At 45.0% G+C, this 19,252-nt stretch overlaps 1 protein-coding gene across 1 annotated transcript in view; it reads left to right on the top strand.

Annotated features, from left to right (window-relative positions):
- SORD (sorbitol dehydrogenase) overlaps nucleotides 1–11,473 on the top strand; it is a 33,524-nt gene extending 22,051 nt beyond the window's left edge. The window contains exons 5-9 of the mRNA XM_006920412.3: nucleotides 2,927–3,045; nucleotides 5,458–5,523; nucleotides 6,445–6,620; nucleotides 9,566–9,687; nucleotides 10,321–11,473. Of these exons, the coding sequence (XP_006920474.1) occupies nucleotides 2,927–3,045; nucleotides 5,458–5,523; nucleotides 6,445–6,620; nucleotides 9,566–9,687; nucleotides 10,321–10,486 (649 nt within the window). The 3' untranslated portion in view covers nucleotides 10,487–11,473. The remainder of the gene's footprint in view (nucleotides 1–2,926; nucleotides 3,046–5,457; nucleotides 5,524–6,444; nucleotides 6,621–9,565; nucleotides 9,688–10,320) is intronic.
- The last annotated feature ends 7,779 nt before the right edge of the window (nucleotides 11,474–19,252 follow it).

The raw sequence follows: 19,252 nt of genomic DNA, 5'->3' as shown, positions 1-19,252 counted from the left end.
TCTTTCCCTGTGTTCACGGCCCTATCCCAACTCTCAGTGCTTTTGGGGTGAGAAGTTGTGTCTGGAAGAAGCAAAGTGCTATACCTCCTGCATGGCCCCCAGCCCATGGAGCTTGAGTGCTGATGTGCTACTTTCCTTTTGACTCGACCAGGCACGGTTTCCTCCCACTCTGACCTGGCACCAGTGGTGCCTCTGTCAGCCAGGATCGGGCTGATGGAGGCTAGGTGCCAGTCACAGGGGCAGTCTAGCAGATCGGAGTTTTCTAGTGCCCACTGGAAGCCTTGAGAGGAGTCACAGGCCAGAGGCCTCGTGAGGAGTTTAAGTCAATACCCAAACCTGCTCTAGAAGAAAGCAGGTTGTGTGGGCAGAGTCTACCTTTCGCAAGTGGTTCCTCAACCAGCCCACCTTTCCTGGGCCCTCTCCAAAGTCAAGACGCCAAACAAGGTTTTCATGGGAAGCAGAAGAACAGAGTGGTAAATAGCAAGACTGACTACTGGTCTCTGCCATTTACCAACAGTGTGACTTTGAGAAAATTAAACTTTGTAACCTCAATATCTCTGCCTGTAAAATGGAGATGGTAATAGCACCAATATGATGGAATGCATAGATTTATTGACGAGATTCAAGGAGAAAGGCATAACAAGTACTAAGCACAAATAGTAAATAGAAGGTGCTCAGTAAATGATGCTATCATATGTCACAGCTGTGGCTTGTTGAAGATGGTACAGGGTTAGGCATGAAAGGGATCCTTACACTGGGGAGTGGGGGGGTTGTAGGGAATACTGTAGGAGGTGTTCTGGCTGGCAGTGGAGATGAGAAGACTTAGGAGGGCCTCTAGGGGACATGCAACCCCCACCTCCTCTCCTTACAGGGAACTTTCTGCTTGTGTCTCCAGCCCAGGCCAGCCCTGGCCCAAGGCCTCCTCTCTGGTTTCTCTTTGTGGGGATTTCTACACTACCGCAGGCTCTTTTATTTTCCTGTCCACCTTATTTTTGTTTGATCTTCCTACTTCCTTCTTGGCTTCTTGATTGTTCTTTAACCCTTTTTCCTGTTCCCTGAACCCTATTGTGAAAACCACCAAGGTGCCTTGTCATCCTCTGGTGTAAATAAAGTCATGAAAGATTAGGGCTGAGAAGAAACTTAGTCCTCTCAACCACCACTGAACAAGGTTGGGTAAAGAAGACCCAGTAACTCTCCCAAGGTCAATGGCAAAGGGGTTGGGCACCAGGACTCTGCCTGATGCTCCTGCTTCCTCACCAGCTGCCCTCCTATGCTGCTGGCTATGGCTGCATATGTGATAAGGCAAAATCTGCTTAATCAGTAGAATAATCTCCCAGGTAACAATCCTTAGCACTAGCCCAATCCCCTTTCTCCTTGGTGTTCTTATTATAAGGGGAAGTCAGCAAAAGGGAGAGGAGCACACAGTTTCTGACCAAAGGCCACTCTTAGCTTAGAGCCAGTGCAAGCTCTGGGGGAGGCCCAAATGGGAAGGGACAAGTATGTCTGAGAAAGTGTGGTTGGGAGTCTTTGAGAGTTTGGGAGTCTTATTTCAATTCAATTTTTTTCCTTTATATAGAGTCGATAGGGTACTTGGGTGGGTAGAAGGGATGATGACAGCAATCAGAGCAGGATGGATTGGAGTAGGGGAAATGATGTGAGAGAAGCAGAGGGGAGGGGTGAAAGGAGGAGGGGTGGTGGGCAGCAGCCGGGCTGACTGCAGGCCTTGTTATTTATTCTTTGGGGATTGTGAACAGTGACAGAAGGATCATGGGAATGAACATATGGTTTGGCTGCCATTTTTCTCTTTGGAACTTGAAGGTTTTCATGTGGAGATTTTGAGGGCACTGAATAGATACTGGACAGTTAGGAACTAGCAAAAATTAGATGTTAACTGCAGGGCTACTTATACCAAGAGGCAGCTAATATGGGACAGTCAGAATGTGGAATAGAGATCTGAGTTAAAGCTTTGCTTTTCCTTTCACTAGCCCTGTAACCTTGGGCATGTATCTCAATGTCATGGAGCTTCAGTTTCCTCTTGTAGAATAAAGCCTGCCCACCCCAACTGAAAAAGTCATAGTGATTAAGTGAGATAATGGAAGAGAAAGCTCTCTAATCTATAAAACCTTATGCAAATGTTTGCATTCATCATCAGTAGGAGAGTTAATAGCATAAGATGCCAGTGGACTTGGAAGTGAAAACCTAGAACCCAGTGGTTAAGGTGACACAGCATTTAATCAGCTGTGTGGAAGACAGATCCTTTCCCATCTTAACCAGTCCTGTGACAGCCAGGCAACTGCTGCCATCAGATGTGGTTCTTCTGGAAAGTGTAATTGGGTGCGTGTGCGTGTGTGTGTGTGACAACTGAACAGAGTGATGCCAGCTTCTAAATCACTGGTTTTGCAAAGCTGCTGCTGGTTGGGATTATTTACTAAAGGGAAACCATAAAAGCTATCAGTTTGAGAAACATAAGAGATGTTGAAATATGGTTATGTTAACCCTTTGTTAAATGAACTTTTCATTTATTTTGATAGCCACACCATACCTTAGGTTGGAGAGCATATTAAAGAAAACGAAATGTGTTCACATTCACTGAAGTGATTTCTCTCCAAAGAAAACCATCTGCTGAGAGAGGCAGTGTGTCTTGGGTTCTGGAATCAGACATATATGGTTTCCACTTAAAATCCTTTGAGCCCCTCAGTAGTTTAGAACCTTTGGAGCAAGTCACTTAATCCTCCAAGCTTTGGTTTTTTAGTCTGCCAAATGTGAATAATAGTACCTACCACAGAACTGTTCTAAGGACTTACATGAGTGAATATATGGAAATTGCTTAGCACAATGCCTGGCACATAAATAAGTGCTCAATAGATATTAGCTATTGTTATTATTGTTAACCCAGAGTGACTGAGTGTGTTGAATGACTCCCCAGGCTTCCTGACAATGTCACCTTTGAGGAAGGGGCCCTGATCGAGCCATTGTCTGTGGGGATCCATGCTTGCCAGCGAGCTGGAATCACGCTGGGGAACAAAGTCTTCGTGTGTGGAGCTGGTAAGAAACAGATGTCACCTGGTTATGATTTTATTAAAGGGGAGTGTGGGGGCCTCTCTGTGCCCACCTCATTCCCCTTCCAAAGGCTGAAATTGGTATTAGGACCTTTCTGGGTAGGAGATGAATAGTGTTCTATTCCTTCAGTGACTAGCACTTTGCTAAATGATCTAATAACTGCAGACATTCATAGTAACTGCTATTATTCCCTAGGCAACAACCCTTTTATTCATTGAAAGAATGTAACTTGGGATTATTTTTCAATGCTTGATAGGAAACTAGGGAAATATTTTTGATAGTAAAGAGAAGAGCAACTTTTAGAAATTTCAAATCATATCAAGAAAGTGGTCTTCTGGTCCATCCAGAAATGAGGTAGGCCCTGCTCATGGTTAGTGGAAGGAATGGAGTCCAGCCCAACATGAGCCAGTACTCTATCTGCATTGGGGTTACAGCTAGCTGACTTCGCTCCTCCACCCGAACAAACCCTAGCAGCCTCACACCAAATTATTCTTGGCTTCTAACTTCAGCTGACACAGATAGCATTCTCACACACTTGTGTATGTGATTTGGTTTTCCTCATACACATTTTTTTTTTTTGAGGTATAAAGACATATAACATATTTCAGGTACACAAAATTATTTGATATTTGTATGTACAGTTAAACCTTGAAAAACCCCAGGGTTAGGAGAGCCAACCCCCTGTGCAGTCAAAATTTACGTATAACTTTTGACTCTTCCCAAACTTAACTACTAATAGCCTACTCTTGACCAAAAGCCTTACTGACAAATGTATTATATACTGTATTCTTTTACTAAAGGAAGGTAGATAAAAGAAAATGTTATTAAGAATATCATAAGGAAGAGAAAATACATTTATAGTACTATACATATTTATTGGAAAAAAATCCGCATATTCATGTTCAAGGGTCAACTGTATTGCAAAAAGACCACCACAATAAGTCTAGTTAACATCCATCACCATAATATTTACAGAATTCACTTTTTTTCTGATAAATATTCAGAAGTGGAGCTGCTAGATTATATGGCAGTTCTATTTTTAGTTTTTTGAGGAATCTCCATACTGTTTTCAATAGCTGCACCAATTTACATCCCCTCCAACAGTGCATGAGGGTTCCGTTTTCTCCATATCTTCGCCAGTACTTGTTATTTCTTTTTGATAATAGCCATTCAAAGAAGTCTGAGTTGGTTTCGATTTGTTTGCATTTCCCTGATGGTGAGCGGGGCTGAGCTCCTTTTCATGCATCTGTTGGCTATCTGTATGTCTTCTTTGGAAAAGTGTCTATTCAGATCCTCTGCCCATTTTTAAATAAGGTCCCCTGTTTTTTTGCTATTCGTTTATATGACTTCTTTATATGTTTTTTGATATTAACCCCTTAACAAATGTATGATTTGCAAATATTTTCTCTCATTTATTAGGTTGCCTTTTTCATTTTGTTGATGGTTTCCTTTGCTGTGCAGAAGTTTTTTATAGTCTCACTCGTTTATTTTTGCTTTTACTGCCTTTCCTTTTGGTGTCATCCAAAAAGTCTAGCCAAGACTTAATGTCAAAGAGCTTACTGCTTATGTTTTCTTTGAGGAGTTTTATGTTTTCAGGTCTCATGTTCAAGTCTTTAATTCAAAAGATAAATCATACACACCACGTGCACACACACACAAAAATTCACCCATAACCCCATCAGCCTGAAGAATCACTGTTAACATTTTGATGTAGAATGTTTCAAGGTTTTTTTTTTTTTTGTGAGATCATGCTAAATATACTTTATTTTTTTTACCTACTTTTTTAAATAACACATGTACATTTTTTCATGTCAGTAGATAAGAGTTATGATGTAATTTTTAATAGCTGTGTAGTATTCCACTGTAGTTTATTTAATTAATCATCCCTTCGTTGGTAATTTTCCAGTGTTTTGCTTTCTTGGGGAACTCACAATTATTTTCAAGGGAAGTGTGCAAAAAGGAAATCTCCCCAAATATTCTGCACAGCCTTATTTTGTGGGTCTGGTTTCGGAGTTGAAACCATCATGTCTAGCATGCAGATACCATGGGAGGAAACAGGTGGTCTCTGGGCTGATTCTCAATCACCTGACCATCATGGGGCTTCCTGAACAGCTGCCTCAACCTTGGAAGCCAGCTCACTTAAGGACACCCTCCAGGTGGTCCTCAGAGGTCATCTAAAAACAAAATATCTCTCCTTGGGAGGAGGTGTGATAGGTTCTAACACGGTAGGGGTCAAAGAGAACAGAAAAATGTACCTGGACCTTCTAAGACTTCTCTGCACAAATACATGTTTCCTTGAGCTCTCTGACTCTTTGACATTATCCCCAAGCAGTGCCCAAGAGTAAGTGGATGATGTTTCATATTTCACAAATGTCTCCCATTTCCCGCTTTATTTAGGGCCAATTGGACTGGTCACTTTGCTTGTGGCCAAGGCAATGGGCGCAGCTCAAGTGGTGGTGACCGGTAAGAAGGTTTTCTTTTTAATTCTCCCTGCGGAGAAAACTGCTGGGCCTATCGTTTGGGGTATGAGACATATTCCCTTCCTGGAGTATTGGGTTTTTCAAGGGGCTCCTCTTGTTTTCTCTTGGTTCCAGGGTTGAAAAGCCCACCCAGGAGGTGACCAAGTCAGGGCTCAGAAGGAGACTCTTTTCTGAGGCTGCTGGGAGAGGGTGGCTGCTGTGCAGAGGGAGACCTGGCTCTTTATGTATGGCTATGAGATGCCCATACTGCTTGCTTGGTCCCAAGAGGAGTCTCAGCCTTTGGTTTGTTTGTCCAAGTCTAGGAGACAAAGAGAGTGTGTTTGTGTGTATGTGCTGTGGAGTTAGTGCGTGTTTATGCATGAGATGCGTACTATGGGTAAGAGACGTGAGTGTCTATGTGTGCGTGAGGAGAGATTATCTGTGACAGCATGTGTGGGGGTGTGTGTGGGTGTTGTGGTATGTATGGAAAGCATGCGCGGTATCAAAGGTTGTGTATGTGGAGAAGGCATCTCAGAATGTGTGTGTGTAGAAGGTATCTGAGTGTGCGCGTATGTGTGAGGAGAGGTTATTTGAGAGTGTGTGTGGGTGAGTAGAGTTCTGTGGTATGTGGGTGTGTGGATGTATGATGGAATGGGGATATAGAAGAGTGAGTGTGCGTTTTGTACGGGGAGATATCAGAGTATCTACAGAAGGTATCTGTGAAAGTGTGCATGTGTGTGAAGAGAATCTATCAGTGAGAGTGTTTGTGGGAGTGTGTGATGGTACAGCGAGTATGTGCACTGGGTTCAGCGACACCACCCACTATACCGGAACTTCGTTGCCATCAGGACCTGCACCTGCATTTTTATTTTCTAGTTATCACCTAGTTTCTCAGTTTGAAAGAAACTTTTTTTTTCAACTTTAGATCTGTCTGCTTCTCGGTTGTCTAAAGCCAAGGAAGTTGGGGCCAATTTCGTCCTCCAGATCTCCAAGGAGAGCCCTCAGGAAGTTGCCCGTAAAGTGGAAAGTCTCCTGGGTAGTAAGCCAGAGGTCACCATTGAGTGCACAGGGGCAGAGTCTGCCATCCAGGCCGGCATCTACGTGAGTGGGATGAGGGCAGCTGAAACCGGTGGGCAGCTCTGGGGAATCGGCACAGGGTAGCTAACTGAGCAGAAGTCCAGGTTCGTAGGATCAAGTTTCTCCACTGACTTGCTCTGTGGCCCTTCTTCCCCCCAGCAAAATTAAGTGATCTCTTTGTAGCTTTGTTTTCTTATCTCATTTGTGGAAATAGTGACACTTCCTTCACATTTTAATTGAGTCATTGTGAGGTTTAAACAAAGTAACATACACAGGCCTTGAAAGATATTAAGCGACCCACACCTTTAGGATAGGGTTGCTGTTGTAATCATCACCTATAATCATAAAAGTTGTGCTCTTGAATAAATATCTACAGGAGGAACAGGGAACCATGTCTTGGTTTAAGTGTGGGAAGTCCCTTCCTCGTTTTATTGAGGAAAACTGGTCTTTGAGTCATTCACACAAAGTGACAGCCATTAATTCAGTTTGTCACAAAGGGGAGGTGATTTTCAGGGTCACAGTCGGCTACTGCTGTCCTCTCCCAAAAATAAGAACAGATTTGCCCCTCAGCAACACATCAGTAATATATGAGAAGTGGGCAGGGCGGTGGGGAGGAGGAGTGGCGTTGACAAATCAAAGTATGAGGAAAAGAGAGGGGAGAAAGAATATCTTCTAGGTTCCAAGCCCTTCTGCTGGGTGCTTTATAAACGTGATGCCTGATCTGCACAATAGCCAGAAATTAGTCATCATTTCCCACATTTTACTATGAGAGGCCCACTGACTTGCCTTGAGCACACTGCTCCAGTGTTTGCCCTTTTCCTACTCTGTCCACTGCTTAGGAGAGGAAGGGAAGGAAGAGACAAGGAGCCAATGGGCAGCTGCCCTTGAGTGAGAGTGGTGGCGACAGTTGTCACCACTGGGCACTCCTGCTCTGCCTGACAGACAGCTTCCCCATAGCAGTTCAGGCTTCCTTCTTCCTTCTGAGTCAGAGCTGGGTCATGCACAAGGGCACTTTGCACCATGCAAGACATTCTAGGGAAAGCTGGCCCCTAGAGCTATGTGGCACAGCCCGCAGACCTGACACCCTAGCAGAGCTGCCTTGCCCTCCTTCTACCAAGATGTCCTTCACCTCAAGGGCAGAGGAAGCAGCAGGAGGATGGAGGAGCAGGAGGCATCTTTATCCTGGGGCAGAGAAAACCCAAAACTCAGACAGTGATGGATTTACATGTGATCCAACGGCCCATGACCTATCTTGGGCATCTTGAGGGCTATGACAAGTAGGGTGTGTCTACTGTCTTCAGCTTGTTGGCCGCTGAGTGACCCCCGTCACTTCACAGAGAGGTAGTAAAAGACGTGGCTTCACAATGTAAGGCTTTTCTTTGTCTTCTCTCCCGCCTGGAGAGTGTCTGGGAACAGCTGTCATCTCCAGCTGTTGATGGTGGAGGCTTGGTTGTCAGGATGCCAGGTGGATGTAGAGGTAAAAATGACCCAAGGTTCTCCTCAGGCCTGAAGCTGGGGCCTCTCTTGAGTTGGGAGTGGAGCCATCATGCTTGACAGGTGCTATAGAATGCTATAGGCCACCCCTCCAGCAGGATAGGTGGAGGCACCTTACCTGGACATACCTGAGTCACTTTCTTGCTGATCATGACTAGATAATATTCATGAAAAGAAGTGGCAAACACTCATGGTAGAATTGATGTCATCTCCTTGGTGCAGAGGTCACACCCACAAAACAATGGTCAAGTAGTTAGTTCGAGCATTCCTTTACCTGTGACTAGCGAAGTGCTGGCCTCCTGGCAGCTTGGGATGGCCAGTTTGACAATGTCCCTCCTCCTTTCCACCAGGTGGAGAAGAAATGCTGATGGGGAAACATTTTCCTAGGAAATTTCTCAGTCGAAGTTTTCTGTGGCTCGTCCACGTCTTTGATGTTTCTCCCCTTTACCAACAGTGTTCATGTCATAGGTGGTTTTTAAGTGACTACATTACAATAAAAAACAGAAAAAATGCCAAACAATGAGCCCATCCTCATGCCAAGCACTGTGACTGGTAACCCCAACAACTCTGCCGGGGTGGCATCAGCCTGTTTTTACACAGGAGGAAACTGTCCGTGAGAGCACTGTCCAGGGTCCTACAGCTCAAAAGTGCAAATGCCAGAGTCAGCACCCTGTTGCCTGCCTCTTTCTGTGGTGTGTCTTTCCCTTCAGAGAGAGGCTTGGAATGAATTGTCCGTTTTTTGGTCTCTTACAATATTGAGCACAGTGATTCTCAGAAATCTCTGGAGCAGGTACAACACTCAGGAGGATTTATAGAGAGATTGTCAAAAGAAACTTCACTCTCTGGCCCACTCCAAGGCAGATAGGTATTCAAGGAGGCAAAATCCATTATGAGTGATACTATCGGGATGAATGTCCGTAGAATAAAAATATTTCTAAAATGCCAGCTTGCAAGTATAATGCAGTTTTTAAACCACAAAGTTGCAGTAGCTCTCCCCATTTGTATAGTGCTTAGTAGTTTTCTCACCAAGAGGGTGGTTCCTTAGAGGCTTGACAAAAGTCCTGTCTTGTGGGATGGGTACTCTGGGGGAGGAACGGGTGATGAGATGAGGAATAGGCTAAAGCCAACATCTGGGACTGCTGGAGATTATTGTTGTTTTGTAGAGGAGATTCTCACTGAGGTCTGGACAACATTGACTATTTCCTGGGATGCTGTGGACAGCGGAGGATGCTCCCACTGTGCATGGTCCTCCACTGCGGAGGTGTTATTTCAGGATCTTTAAAGATGATAATGTTTACTTTGCTGCTCTGTTGAGTAGTCACCATGCTGAGTTCAGCAGCACAGAAAGAATCATGTTCCCCGCAATTTTGGGATGCTCACCTGATGGAATCAGAAGATATTTGTGTGATGACAGTGTTACGGTGAATGGGATCTGCATTCTCTTCTGAGTTTTCTTGTTCTTACTTCCTCTTCAGGCCACTCGTTCTGGTGGGACCCTGGTGCTTGTGGGACTGGGTTCTGAGATGACCAATGTGCCCCTAGTGGACGCAGCCACCCGGGAAGTGGATATCAAGGGAGTGTTTCGATATTGCAACACGTGAGTATGTTGTGGGTGAATGGGATGGCTAGTGGCCAGCAGGACATGGGCAGGCCTCTGAGATCGAGTCTGCCTATTTATTCATGAAGGGCACTCCCTGGCCACATGGGCAGCCAGGAGATATGACGGGGTTTTCCCCCTTTAAAAGGAAAAAGGAAAAGGATGACACCAGCTACTCCACAGCATGTTCTCTGCCCCCACCTCTCCCCTTCCAGGGAACTCTGTCTAGGACTACCTTCCCCACCATGGTCCCTTATGCTCACCTTTCTATCAGCAGTGTTCATTTTCCAGTGAACTGCCAAGCTGCTGAAGGGTGTGATAGGATTATCCTGGGCTGTCTCCTGAGGCTTATCTGCCTTTTCACAGTGGCCTCCATATGCCTTATGACTTTGTGCCAAAGGACTTATAAGCTTCATGACAGACATGGCAGAGGGACCAGGGGGCATTTGGAAACAGGGGCTATACTCCCAAATTACAAGTCATAAGATCATTTCCACCATTGTTGGTCTGTAGAATTGACCTTGCAGAACCACAGTGCTAGAAATATGGCCAACCTGATGTTGTGCTTGGTAGTCTTGAGGGCCTGGCTGTTTCCTCCTGAAGGTTGAATATAATGCTTGTGATCTTTTACAGGTGGCCGGTGGCGATTTCAATGCTTGAGTCCAAGTCCGTGAATGTAAAGTCCTTAGTGACCCATAGATTTCCTCTGGAGAAAGCTCTGGAAGCCTTCGAAGCATCCAGAAAGGGATTGGGGTTGAAAGTCATGATCAAGTGCGACCCCAGTGACCAGAATCCCTGATGTTAATTGGGCTCTGCCCTCATCCCCACCCTCTTAGCATCTCAGAGCTAAAGGGCTGGACTTTGATGCAGAAGTTTCTTTTAAATAGTGAGAATAATTAAAGCAATTCATTATAAGCAAAGAGCCTTACACAGAGGAGTTGGTGTGCCTTAAAACTTTACAAGCAGGGATATTTTGGGGGAACTTCTAGCCCGAATGACGTGTTCATGTGGAGCAAAGTTCAGCAAGTAGAGCGGAGCTTTGCAGGCAGGTGCTGGGAGCTCACTTCTTCCTGGAGTGCCTTAGTTGAGTAAGGGAAGAAATATGTCCCTTGGGTTCCTGGTTCCACTGTGACTGGCCAGTTGGGGGTTGGGGACTGAGCTGTGAAGAGACAACTTTAACAAGTGTTAACTGGCCTGGAAGCTGTTTTAAAGCACAGTGTTTCTAGACATTGATGTTATTTGGTATGATGACAAAAGGAGAATAAGAGACTGATCTTCCTAGGTCTAGGGTGGTTTTAAAATTAACCGAAATCCCACATGAGGTCAAACCAGCTTGCATTCCCCAAGTGTAGAAGTAGTCAGGGAACTTCTCAATACTGCTTGAAGATTGCCTCTTTTTCAGCCCCTGAGGATTCTGTGTAATTTACTTTACAAGGTGAAGAACTGCCTTCCTAACGCTCCCCACCCACCACCCTTCTGCTGTCCAGGGGCAGCCAGCGAAGACTCCTTTGTCACCTACCTAAGGAGAGTCATGAGCATTACTCATGGGTGACCTTAAAACGCACCTCTGATTTAGCCCAGGAGGTTTTGGTCAGTGCACCTGTCTTCATTTCACAAGGATACCATCCTTTTCTAGGCTCAAACTCACTCATGATTATTATGAAATTCCATGTAATGCTGGTAATTATAAATGGAAAACCTTTCCCTTTCTCATAGCCAGTTAAAACTTTTGGTGTCTTTTTCTGTTTGAATGATATCTCTGGCCTTATTAAAATTGTGACCTTAATTTCCCTGCGTCAGAGTTGGATCCAATTGCATATGCCCAGTTGTGACTTGAAGATTATTAGTCAAGAATGAGGATAGAGTAGCCAGGTCAAAACTTGGGCTGCAGCCTTTAATACCTTCCTTCAGCTGGGGGCCTTTGAGAGCGGCTTTGTATTAATGATCTCTAATCCTCAAAGCAAGCCAAATATCTAGGACTATTTTACAACTGAGGCAATAGAGAAATCAGTTAATTTGTTCAAGGTCACACACTGCTTTTCCTATGTCATCTCTGGAGGAGGGTGGGATCTTGATTTCTGTCTACACACAACACATGCACACACTCAGCAGCCACGCAGCCCACTGTTTTTACTTCTCTGAGTCTAGTTTAGCTCCAGGGCCAGACTTGCCAGCTGCCTTCTCTCAAAACTCTCTTCTTCCAGCTCAGTGGTGCCCAAAGTGCCTTGCATGTGGAGTGAGTAAGTCTTCCCTTTTTAGTTCTAGATAGAAGACTTCCAATGCAAATGCCCCTGAAGGAGGTGGGCTCGTAGTGTTAAGTTCATGGGTAGCCAGTTTTCCTCTGATCATGGTTTGGTGGAGGTAGGAGACCTCTGAACTTGAAAGGGACTTAGCTGCAGAGGGGACCCTTGGTAGGACTACCAAGGACAAAGACATGTCACTTATTTCACAATGTTGACTGGGTTGGATCTAAAACAATGTCTTGGAACCTCCTTTGCTTGGTCTGTTAAATGAGCTTCATGATGACTGCCATGTGGACAATTGCAAAGAGTGAATGGGGCTGACTGAAAGTAGTTCAGGGAATATTTCCCATTTCCAAATCCCTCCAGAGCTCTCAAGGTATTGTGGTGTTTCACAGCTTCCCAAATGGGCAAAGAGGGTGGCAGGGGAGTAGGTGATGTGCGTGGGCCACCAAGTTCGTATTCCTGAGATGGTGCCGGGACTCCTTCACCTCCACATCCTTGTTGAAGTGTTCTCCTTTCTGTTTGGAAGGGGCTGCAGGAAGCCCAGAAGTTCATTCCTCCACTAAGTACTCATTAAATATTAATTGATTGAGTGAATCAGTCTTGGAACCAAGAATGTGAGTTCCCCACAAGTTGCCCAAGCTTGGGTGGCACTGTCAACGGTGCCCAGCACCTGTTTCACTTACAATCAACACTGAGGACCCCACCCAGCAGGCACTCCCAGCATTGGGTGGGGCGTAAGGGTGGGTAGCTGAGAAGAAGGACCCTGCTGGCAAACTAGAGGATGGAAGGCGGAGGCTGCCCCGTGGACCTTGGAAGGCGACTGAGCTCCAGCACGTCTCACTTGCCATCCACCTTTGCTACAGCAGGTGCTGACATAGCCACTTCTGGTCTCCCAATCCCTTTCTGTGTAGCACAGTCCTGCATCTTCCTTCCTGGCTTCTATTTTGCTCCCTTTGGGAGAGCAAAGGGGGCCTCTGGGAAAAGTTGGTTGGGCCAGGGGTTAGGATTGAGGGAGGCAGATAGGATTGTTGGATATTTGCCTTTTCCCAGAACTGTCCCCTGCATATGATCTCAGTATAGGCTTGGAGTACAGAAGCCAAACTACAGGGCAGGCAGGTCTACACCATCCCTGTCCCACCCCACACCGTGAGGTCCTCGAGGGGTCGGAGGAAGAGCAGGATGCAAAAGGCAGTGGTGAAGTGGCTTGGCTATGGGTTTGTCACGGGAGCCTTCAAGACAGCAGCAGGTCTTCTCTGGTGTCACTGCCGCCATGTTGAAGCAGCACAGCAGTGCACCCACACCCCCAGCTTTCATCTTTTCTTAAAGCCCTGGCTGAGCCAGACATTGCGGTCTTTCCCGGGCCACCTGAAAGTGGCACAGAATGTGGATGGTGTTCCTGCCAAGAGGTCACTCAGTGGGAGCTTACCATCAGTGGGGGTACTGGCATGGGAAGAAGCCTCTGTCCTCTGGTCTTGGACCCACAAAGACTGTGAGAGGCAGATATAAAGGATTTGATGCCAGGAGTCCTGAGTTATGTCTAATGCCAGGCCCACCACTAATTCATTGTGTGATTTGGCCAAAGTCGCTTTCTCAATTCAAGTCTTGGTCTCCTCCCTTCTTTCTGGCAGGGTAGGGCTAGATGATTTTAAGGTCTCTTCCAGGACTGATACTTCCCGTTATCCTGAGGCTCTGGGGAGTGAGAACCCCTTTGGGAGTTTCCCTCAGGATTGAGGTGTTAGGGGCCTTATTGAGTTTCAGTTCTAATCTCGCGCACGTGTGTGTGTGTGTGTGTGTGTGTGTGCGTGTGTGTGTGTGTGTGTAGTGGTGGCCTGGGGCGAAGGGGCTGCCAGTGGAAACACCTGTGTCCTAGGCATCACTTTTTTCTGCTCCTTAGCCTCAGGCCCCCAGGTATGGTCCTGAAAGGCTCCACACAGCCCAGAGCCGGGCCTGGGGAGCTCTGCCCTGATCACTCACTTCCCTGCTGGTAGTCACTGATTAGCCTTTCTGCACTCCACATAGGACTGGAGGTAGAGGCACAGCCCAGCCCGGGTAGGGGTGTGGGTGGGGATGGGACAGCCATCCATCCATAGTGAGGTGGGATCTGTGAGAAGGTGGACCTGGGCCAGAAGGTGGGCCAGTTCTGGATTCAGCATCACTGAGGCACAGTGCAGGCCCTTGGCCAGCTCCAGGCTTCGGGTGGGCGGTGCTGAAGCTCCATGGGTCCTGCCTGAACTCACAGACTTTATGTGCACTGGGCCACCAGCTTCCAGCTGCTTGGGCCTCCTGGGTCCCAGAGGCCTCTCCCACAAGCCTGCCTCAGTTCCTCCTCCCTGGCAGGTTCCTTAGTTCAGCTGTTTGCAGTGCCCTGGTTACCAGGAGATAATGGTGACTGTACTTTTTACTTATCACACAAGTTTGTATATTGTTAAGAAAATAAAGGCAGATAAAAGGAGAGAATATCAGCCATAATCTGTTCTCCAAGGGTGCTAATAAGTTGGAGTACTTCCTTCTAGCTTTTCCCCACGCATTTCTATACATATCAATCGTATACATGCTATAATCAGAAATGGGAATTTCTTTTCCTACTCATTTTCCATTTTCACTCATGACAGATAAGTACTTTTTAAAGACAAAATTGCCATTAATGAAAGTAACAATAATCCTTCATATCATCTAATACCCTATTAATCGAAGTCCAATTTTTCCTAATTATCTAAAAAAAAAAAAATTGACTTTTTTACACTTGGTTTGTTTAAATCAAGATCCAAACACATTGCATGTGGTTATGTCTCATTTTTAAGGTATTATAATTCCCCCTTCATTTTTGTTTAAATACCATTATTACGTTGAAGAAATTGGGTTATTTGTCCTCTATATGCTGTTTGCGTTTGTTTTCATTTAACAATTTCATTTAATATTTTTAAGCTCTTAAATTCTTTTCTATGTCAATAATTATACACATCATTTTAAAGTGCCATATCCCATTCTATGGATGTACTATCATTTATAAAGCAAATCACAATATTTTGAGTATTCGGATAGTGTATCAGGGTTGGTCTTATGATAAAGCTATGATGACTATCCTTGTGCATATGATTCTGTACTCTTATTATTTTCTGAAGTTATATTTTAGAATGAAAATAGTTAGATCGAAGAGTATATACATTTTAAAGGTGACTTGTTTAGACAAGAAAACGAAACATTGGTATCGAGACTATATAAGAAACTCTGAGATTGGGGGTGCCTCAGGCCGTGTGTAATGTGGGAGGACTCTGAGGTCTGGGGCACCTTTCAGGGGCTGCTGTAAACAGGGCCATGAAGCCACCTGGCTCTCTGGCTTCAGGTCAACCTTGGGAAAGCTGGAGGCTTGGACCTCATCATCTTATAAATCTAAACAGGTCAACACTTTGGGCCTCAGTTTCCTTATGAGTAAACTCAGTGCTCCCTTCCAACTCTGGGACTACTGCTAGGACACGACAACCAACAGCCTCCGTTAAGGGGTGACATAGGATTTATAGGGAACCGCGTCTGGGTTACTGTGGAGCAGAGAACCGTGTCAGTGAACTTGTACTGGATGACTCTCCCCACTCTGTCAAACGTCAATGCCAGGGGACTCTGGATACCAGGCACTGAACTTTAATAAGTTACTAAAAGGAAATGAGAGTGGTGTGCATAGAATGTTTCTTTTTGTGTCTGACTTTTTTTTTTTTTTTTAGTATATATGCTGCAGAAGCAAGCACTGACCTCTCTTAAGTAGATGCAAATCCCTGTGACATAGAATGAACTGGAGTGGTTATTACGACGCAAATTTTGGACTCATAGATCCCAAGAGATTGGCAATTTGTAGGAACTTTGTCTTCTGAGTGAGTGATTCTAATACAATTGTCACATTTCTATTTTAATCTCTTGTCACATATATATTTAATGCTGTGCTTATATGGCCTAACGATACAGATTTTCTAGTGTTCTTGCGTGTCTGTGCTGTGTGCTTTCAGGAATATTAAAGTAAGTGATCTCATTAGTCACCCAATATGAAGGTTTTATGATTCTAAGGAATCAGGTGAATGACTCCCAGGAAAAACTTATCAGTAAGCAGAATGGAAGATGACATCACCTGAGACTGTACAGATAGATAAAGAGGAGCTGAGAGGAGAAGGAACTAGTAATCCGGATGAGGAAAGTGCCTCAGCTGGGGCCTTTGGAGACTGGGGCTGCTGCTTCTGGGGAGCACCTGGGCTTTCAGCATAGAGACAGGCCTCGTCAGAGCTTTCCTGGGCCAACCCCAGATTTGGCTTCCCCTGGTACCACATACCAAAGTCCCACATCTTACTGCACACCAAACAAAGCTAGAACCTGAGGAATACCCATTGCCTTGTTCAGTGGACCCCGAAAGCCATGCTGCCTTCTCTCAGAATAGGGCTCCAGAGGGAGCTGGGTTTCCAAGGGAAAGTCATACACTGCTGTTGATTGGGGAAGAGTTTCTGTCATCCGACATATGTCTTGTCATGGGCCAGACTGGAGGAAAAGCTCTCCTGCACTTGGAAGAGATAAAAGAGGAGGCCAGTGGAATGTTTGGATGTCTTGGGCTCCCTCATAGTAAGAAAGAGGTAGGTACATAGTAGGCTACTCTATTTCCTTATAACCTTGAGCAACTCAAGATTTTCAAGCCTCAGGTTTCTCATTTTTTAAGTAGGAAAAATAATACTTAACCTCAGGGTTGTCATAGGGACAGAATGAAGCAATGTAGAAGTCCTTAGCACTGTGAACGGCACCTATAATTGTGCATCATGAGTGCTTGTGCCCCTGCCCCTCTCTCACCGAACCTGATCTCCACCTGGTCAATGAGCAAGGTGAATGATCCCCAGGACTTCCAGCTCTGAGCCTGGAGTCTGCAGAGATCCTTGGAAGAATGTGAGAAGTTCCTGGGAAGGCAGAAAAGGCCTCAGCTCTGAGCCATTGCCATCCCGACAGTCAGTCGGAGCTGACCCCAGAGTGGATGGGAGTCCTCAGCATGACTTACTGTGTAGAAGGGGAAGCCAAACCCCAACGACCAGGAGGTACGTGTCCAGAGACCACAGCAAGAAGGGGGCTCACCTAGGCATAGACCCTCTTGCCCTGGAGACCCATCAGAGATAGCTGGGGGTCCAAAAGAAATGATGTAACTGAACTAGATCTCACTGAAAGACAAGGAGTGGGACCAGCTTCCCCCTGCACGCTTCTTTGGCTTTAAGGGGGATTATGGGGAACTCTGTGGTGTGGTAAGAGCAACACTGGACCAGAAGCAGAGTCCTGGGTTCTAGGCCCAGCCCTCCACTAATTTTAGTAGAGCTATTTAATTTGTATGTGTTCTAGGATATATGTGATGAGATCAGTAAAACCTCTCTCAGTATCATCATCTATGCAATAGAATACTAAGCTACTGTGAAAAAGAATGAGGGAGTAATCAGAACAGCTAATCTCAAGTGCCTACTATGAGCCAGACACTTTTCTGAAAATGCTAGATACCTTAACTCGTTTCACCCTAAAAATAGCCCTATGGGATTGATATCATTCCCGCCATCTTAAAGTTGAGAAAACTGAGGTACAGAGGTTAAATAAATTGTCCCGGGTCTCCTCACACATTCATACATGTCTTTGGAGATATGTGGGGAAAAACGTGTAGAATGATAGACACCAAGCTGTTGATAGCCGTTAACTCTAGAGGAGAGGATTTTGGGGTTTTGAGGTGAGGGAAACAAACTTTTATTGTTTACTATATACTTCTGAAAATTTTTTTTTACCATGATCATATATCATTTTTGTAGTTTAAGGAAATGACTAAGGGTGTCATAACTCACTGTGACTTTCAGACTCAAATGCAGAAGAGCATAAGTGGTGGCATGGGCTCTCAAGACAGAGGATACTCTTCATTCCCAGAAAGCCTCTGGCGGCAGCCAGTTCTCAGGAGCAGGGAGGTGAAAGCCAGCCACTCAAACATTACAACCCCACCCCTGACCTCGAGCAGACCTTGGCAGAGTAGTCTGTTACGTCAAGGGCCCGAGAGTTACTCAGTGAGGCCTGAAGGACTATGGGATGGAAATGCTGTTTCTGAGAAGTCAGCTGTTGCCATACTTCAGCCATGATGCTGTATTCTTGTGCTATTTTTTCGTCGTTTTACTTAATCATCTTTATCTGATGACAAGCCCAGTAACTGCTCACAGTGGGGCAGTCCTGAGCACCTCTCTTTAGTTCTTGCATGCCTGCATCTTTGGACTTTGCTATGTTTGTGAATTCCATGGCACTGAGTTTTGTTCTTGAATCATTTTCAGAGGAATTCATTATGGCTGCGATTATGGTGTCTGTGTTTTCTTCATCCCTCAGTTTGCCTTGGTTACTTCCTTCTTTTGCTCCAACCCCACCCTGTCTTGTGATTTCTGTGGAAAACTGTGTTTTCTGGGTTCTTTTAAATTAGGTCAGAACAGAACATTACTTCATTTTTCTAGTTCTTTAAACTAGTTTTTACCATAAGAAGCTTTAACAGAATATTTTTTATCCTTTTTGCTAATTTCTATAAACAATTAAGTTACATTTTAATCTCGCTTTAGAGAAATATGGGTTTAAGTGTTTCTTCTCCAGCGTTACTCAGACTTTGGTGTTAAATTGTCTAAAAACCCTGTCAAATATTTACTCTTCTGGTAGTTCTCACAATATCATAGCTGATACACCATGCCATTAGATGCGAACTCAGCCTTTCAAATCACTTCTCTGTGTTCATGTCCCCACTGTTTCTAATGATTACAGCTGATGATTTCTGTTGATGAATTCTTTAAAGTCTTCCATTTCTTGAAATATCCTTCCGAAGAGGAAAATCAAGTGGGATCCTTATCTTCTGTTGATAATTCCTTTTCCTTCAGGTTGTGGGACCTTTCCTTCAGGCTCTTCTCTTTTCCCAGGCTTGAGAAGTGAGGTTCACAAAAATTTTATTCTAACTTCTTAAAGAAATCTTTTTCCAGTCCCCATTAACCACTCGCCAAGTCCTATTTGATCTCATCTCTGAAATTAGAGTTGATAAGTAGATGTGGAGGGTTGCATTGCTCTGAGCTTTAAAACTATCTCATTTCACCCTCACATTTGGCAAGAAATTGAGGCTCAGAGCAGCGATGGAACCTAAGTGCAAATAACTGACACATGGCAATTTGAGCTCTAAAGACTATTATTCCCTAAACACAGTGATGCTTTCTTCATGGTATTTTCTTCATGATATTCTTGGCCACCATGTTGCCCTTGTATCTTGTTATTTTCTTAGTTGCTAAGCTCATGGTGGTGGAGGGTGGGTGGGT

The sequence above is a fragment of the Pteropus alecto genome, unplaced genomic scaffold (genome assembly GCF_000325575.1).
Source record: "Pteropus alecto unplaced genomic scaffold, ASM32557v1 scaffold86, whole genome shotgun sequence".
NCBI lineage: Eukaryota > Metazoa > Chordata > Mammalia > Chiroptera > Pteropodidae > Pteropus > Pteropus alecto.
The sequence above is the reverse complement of the archived record's forward strand: the minus strand, read 5'-3'. Positions and strand labels throughout refer to the sequence as shown.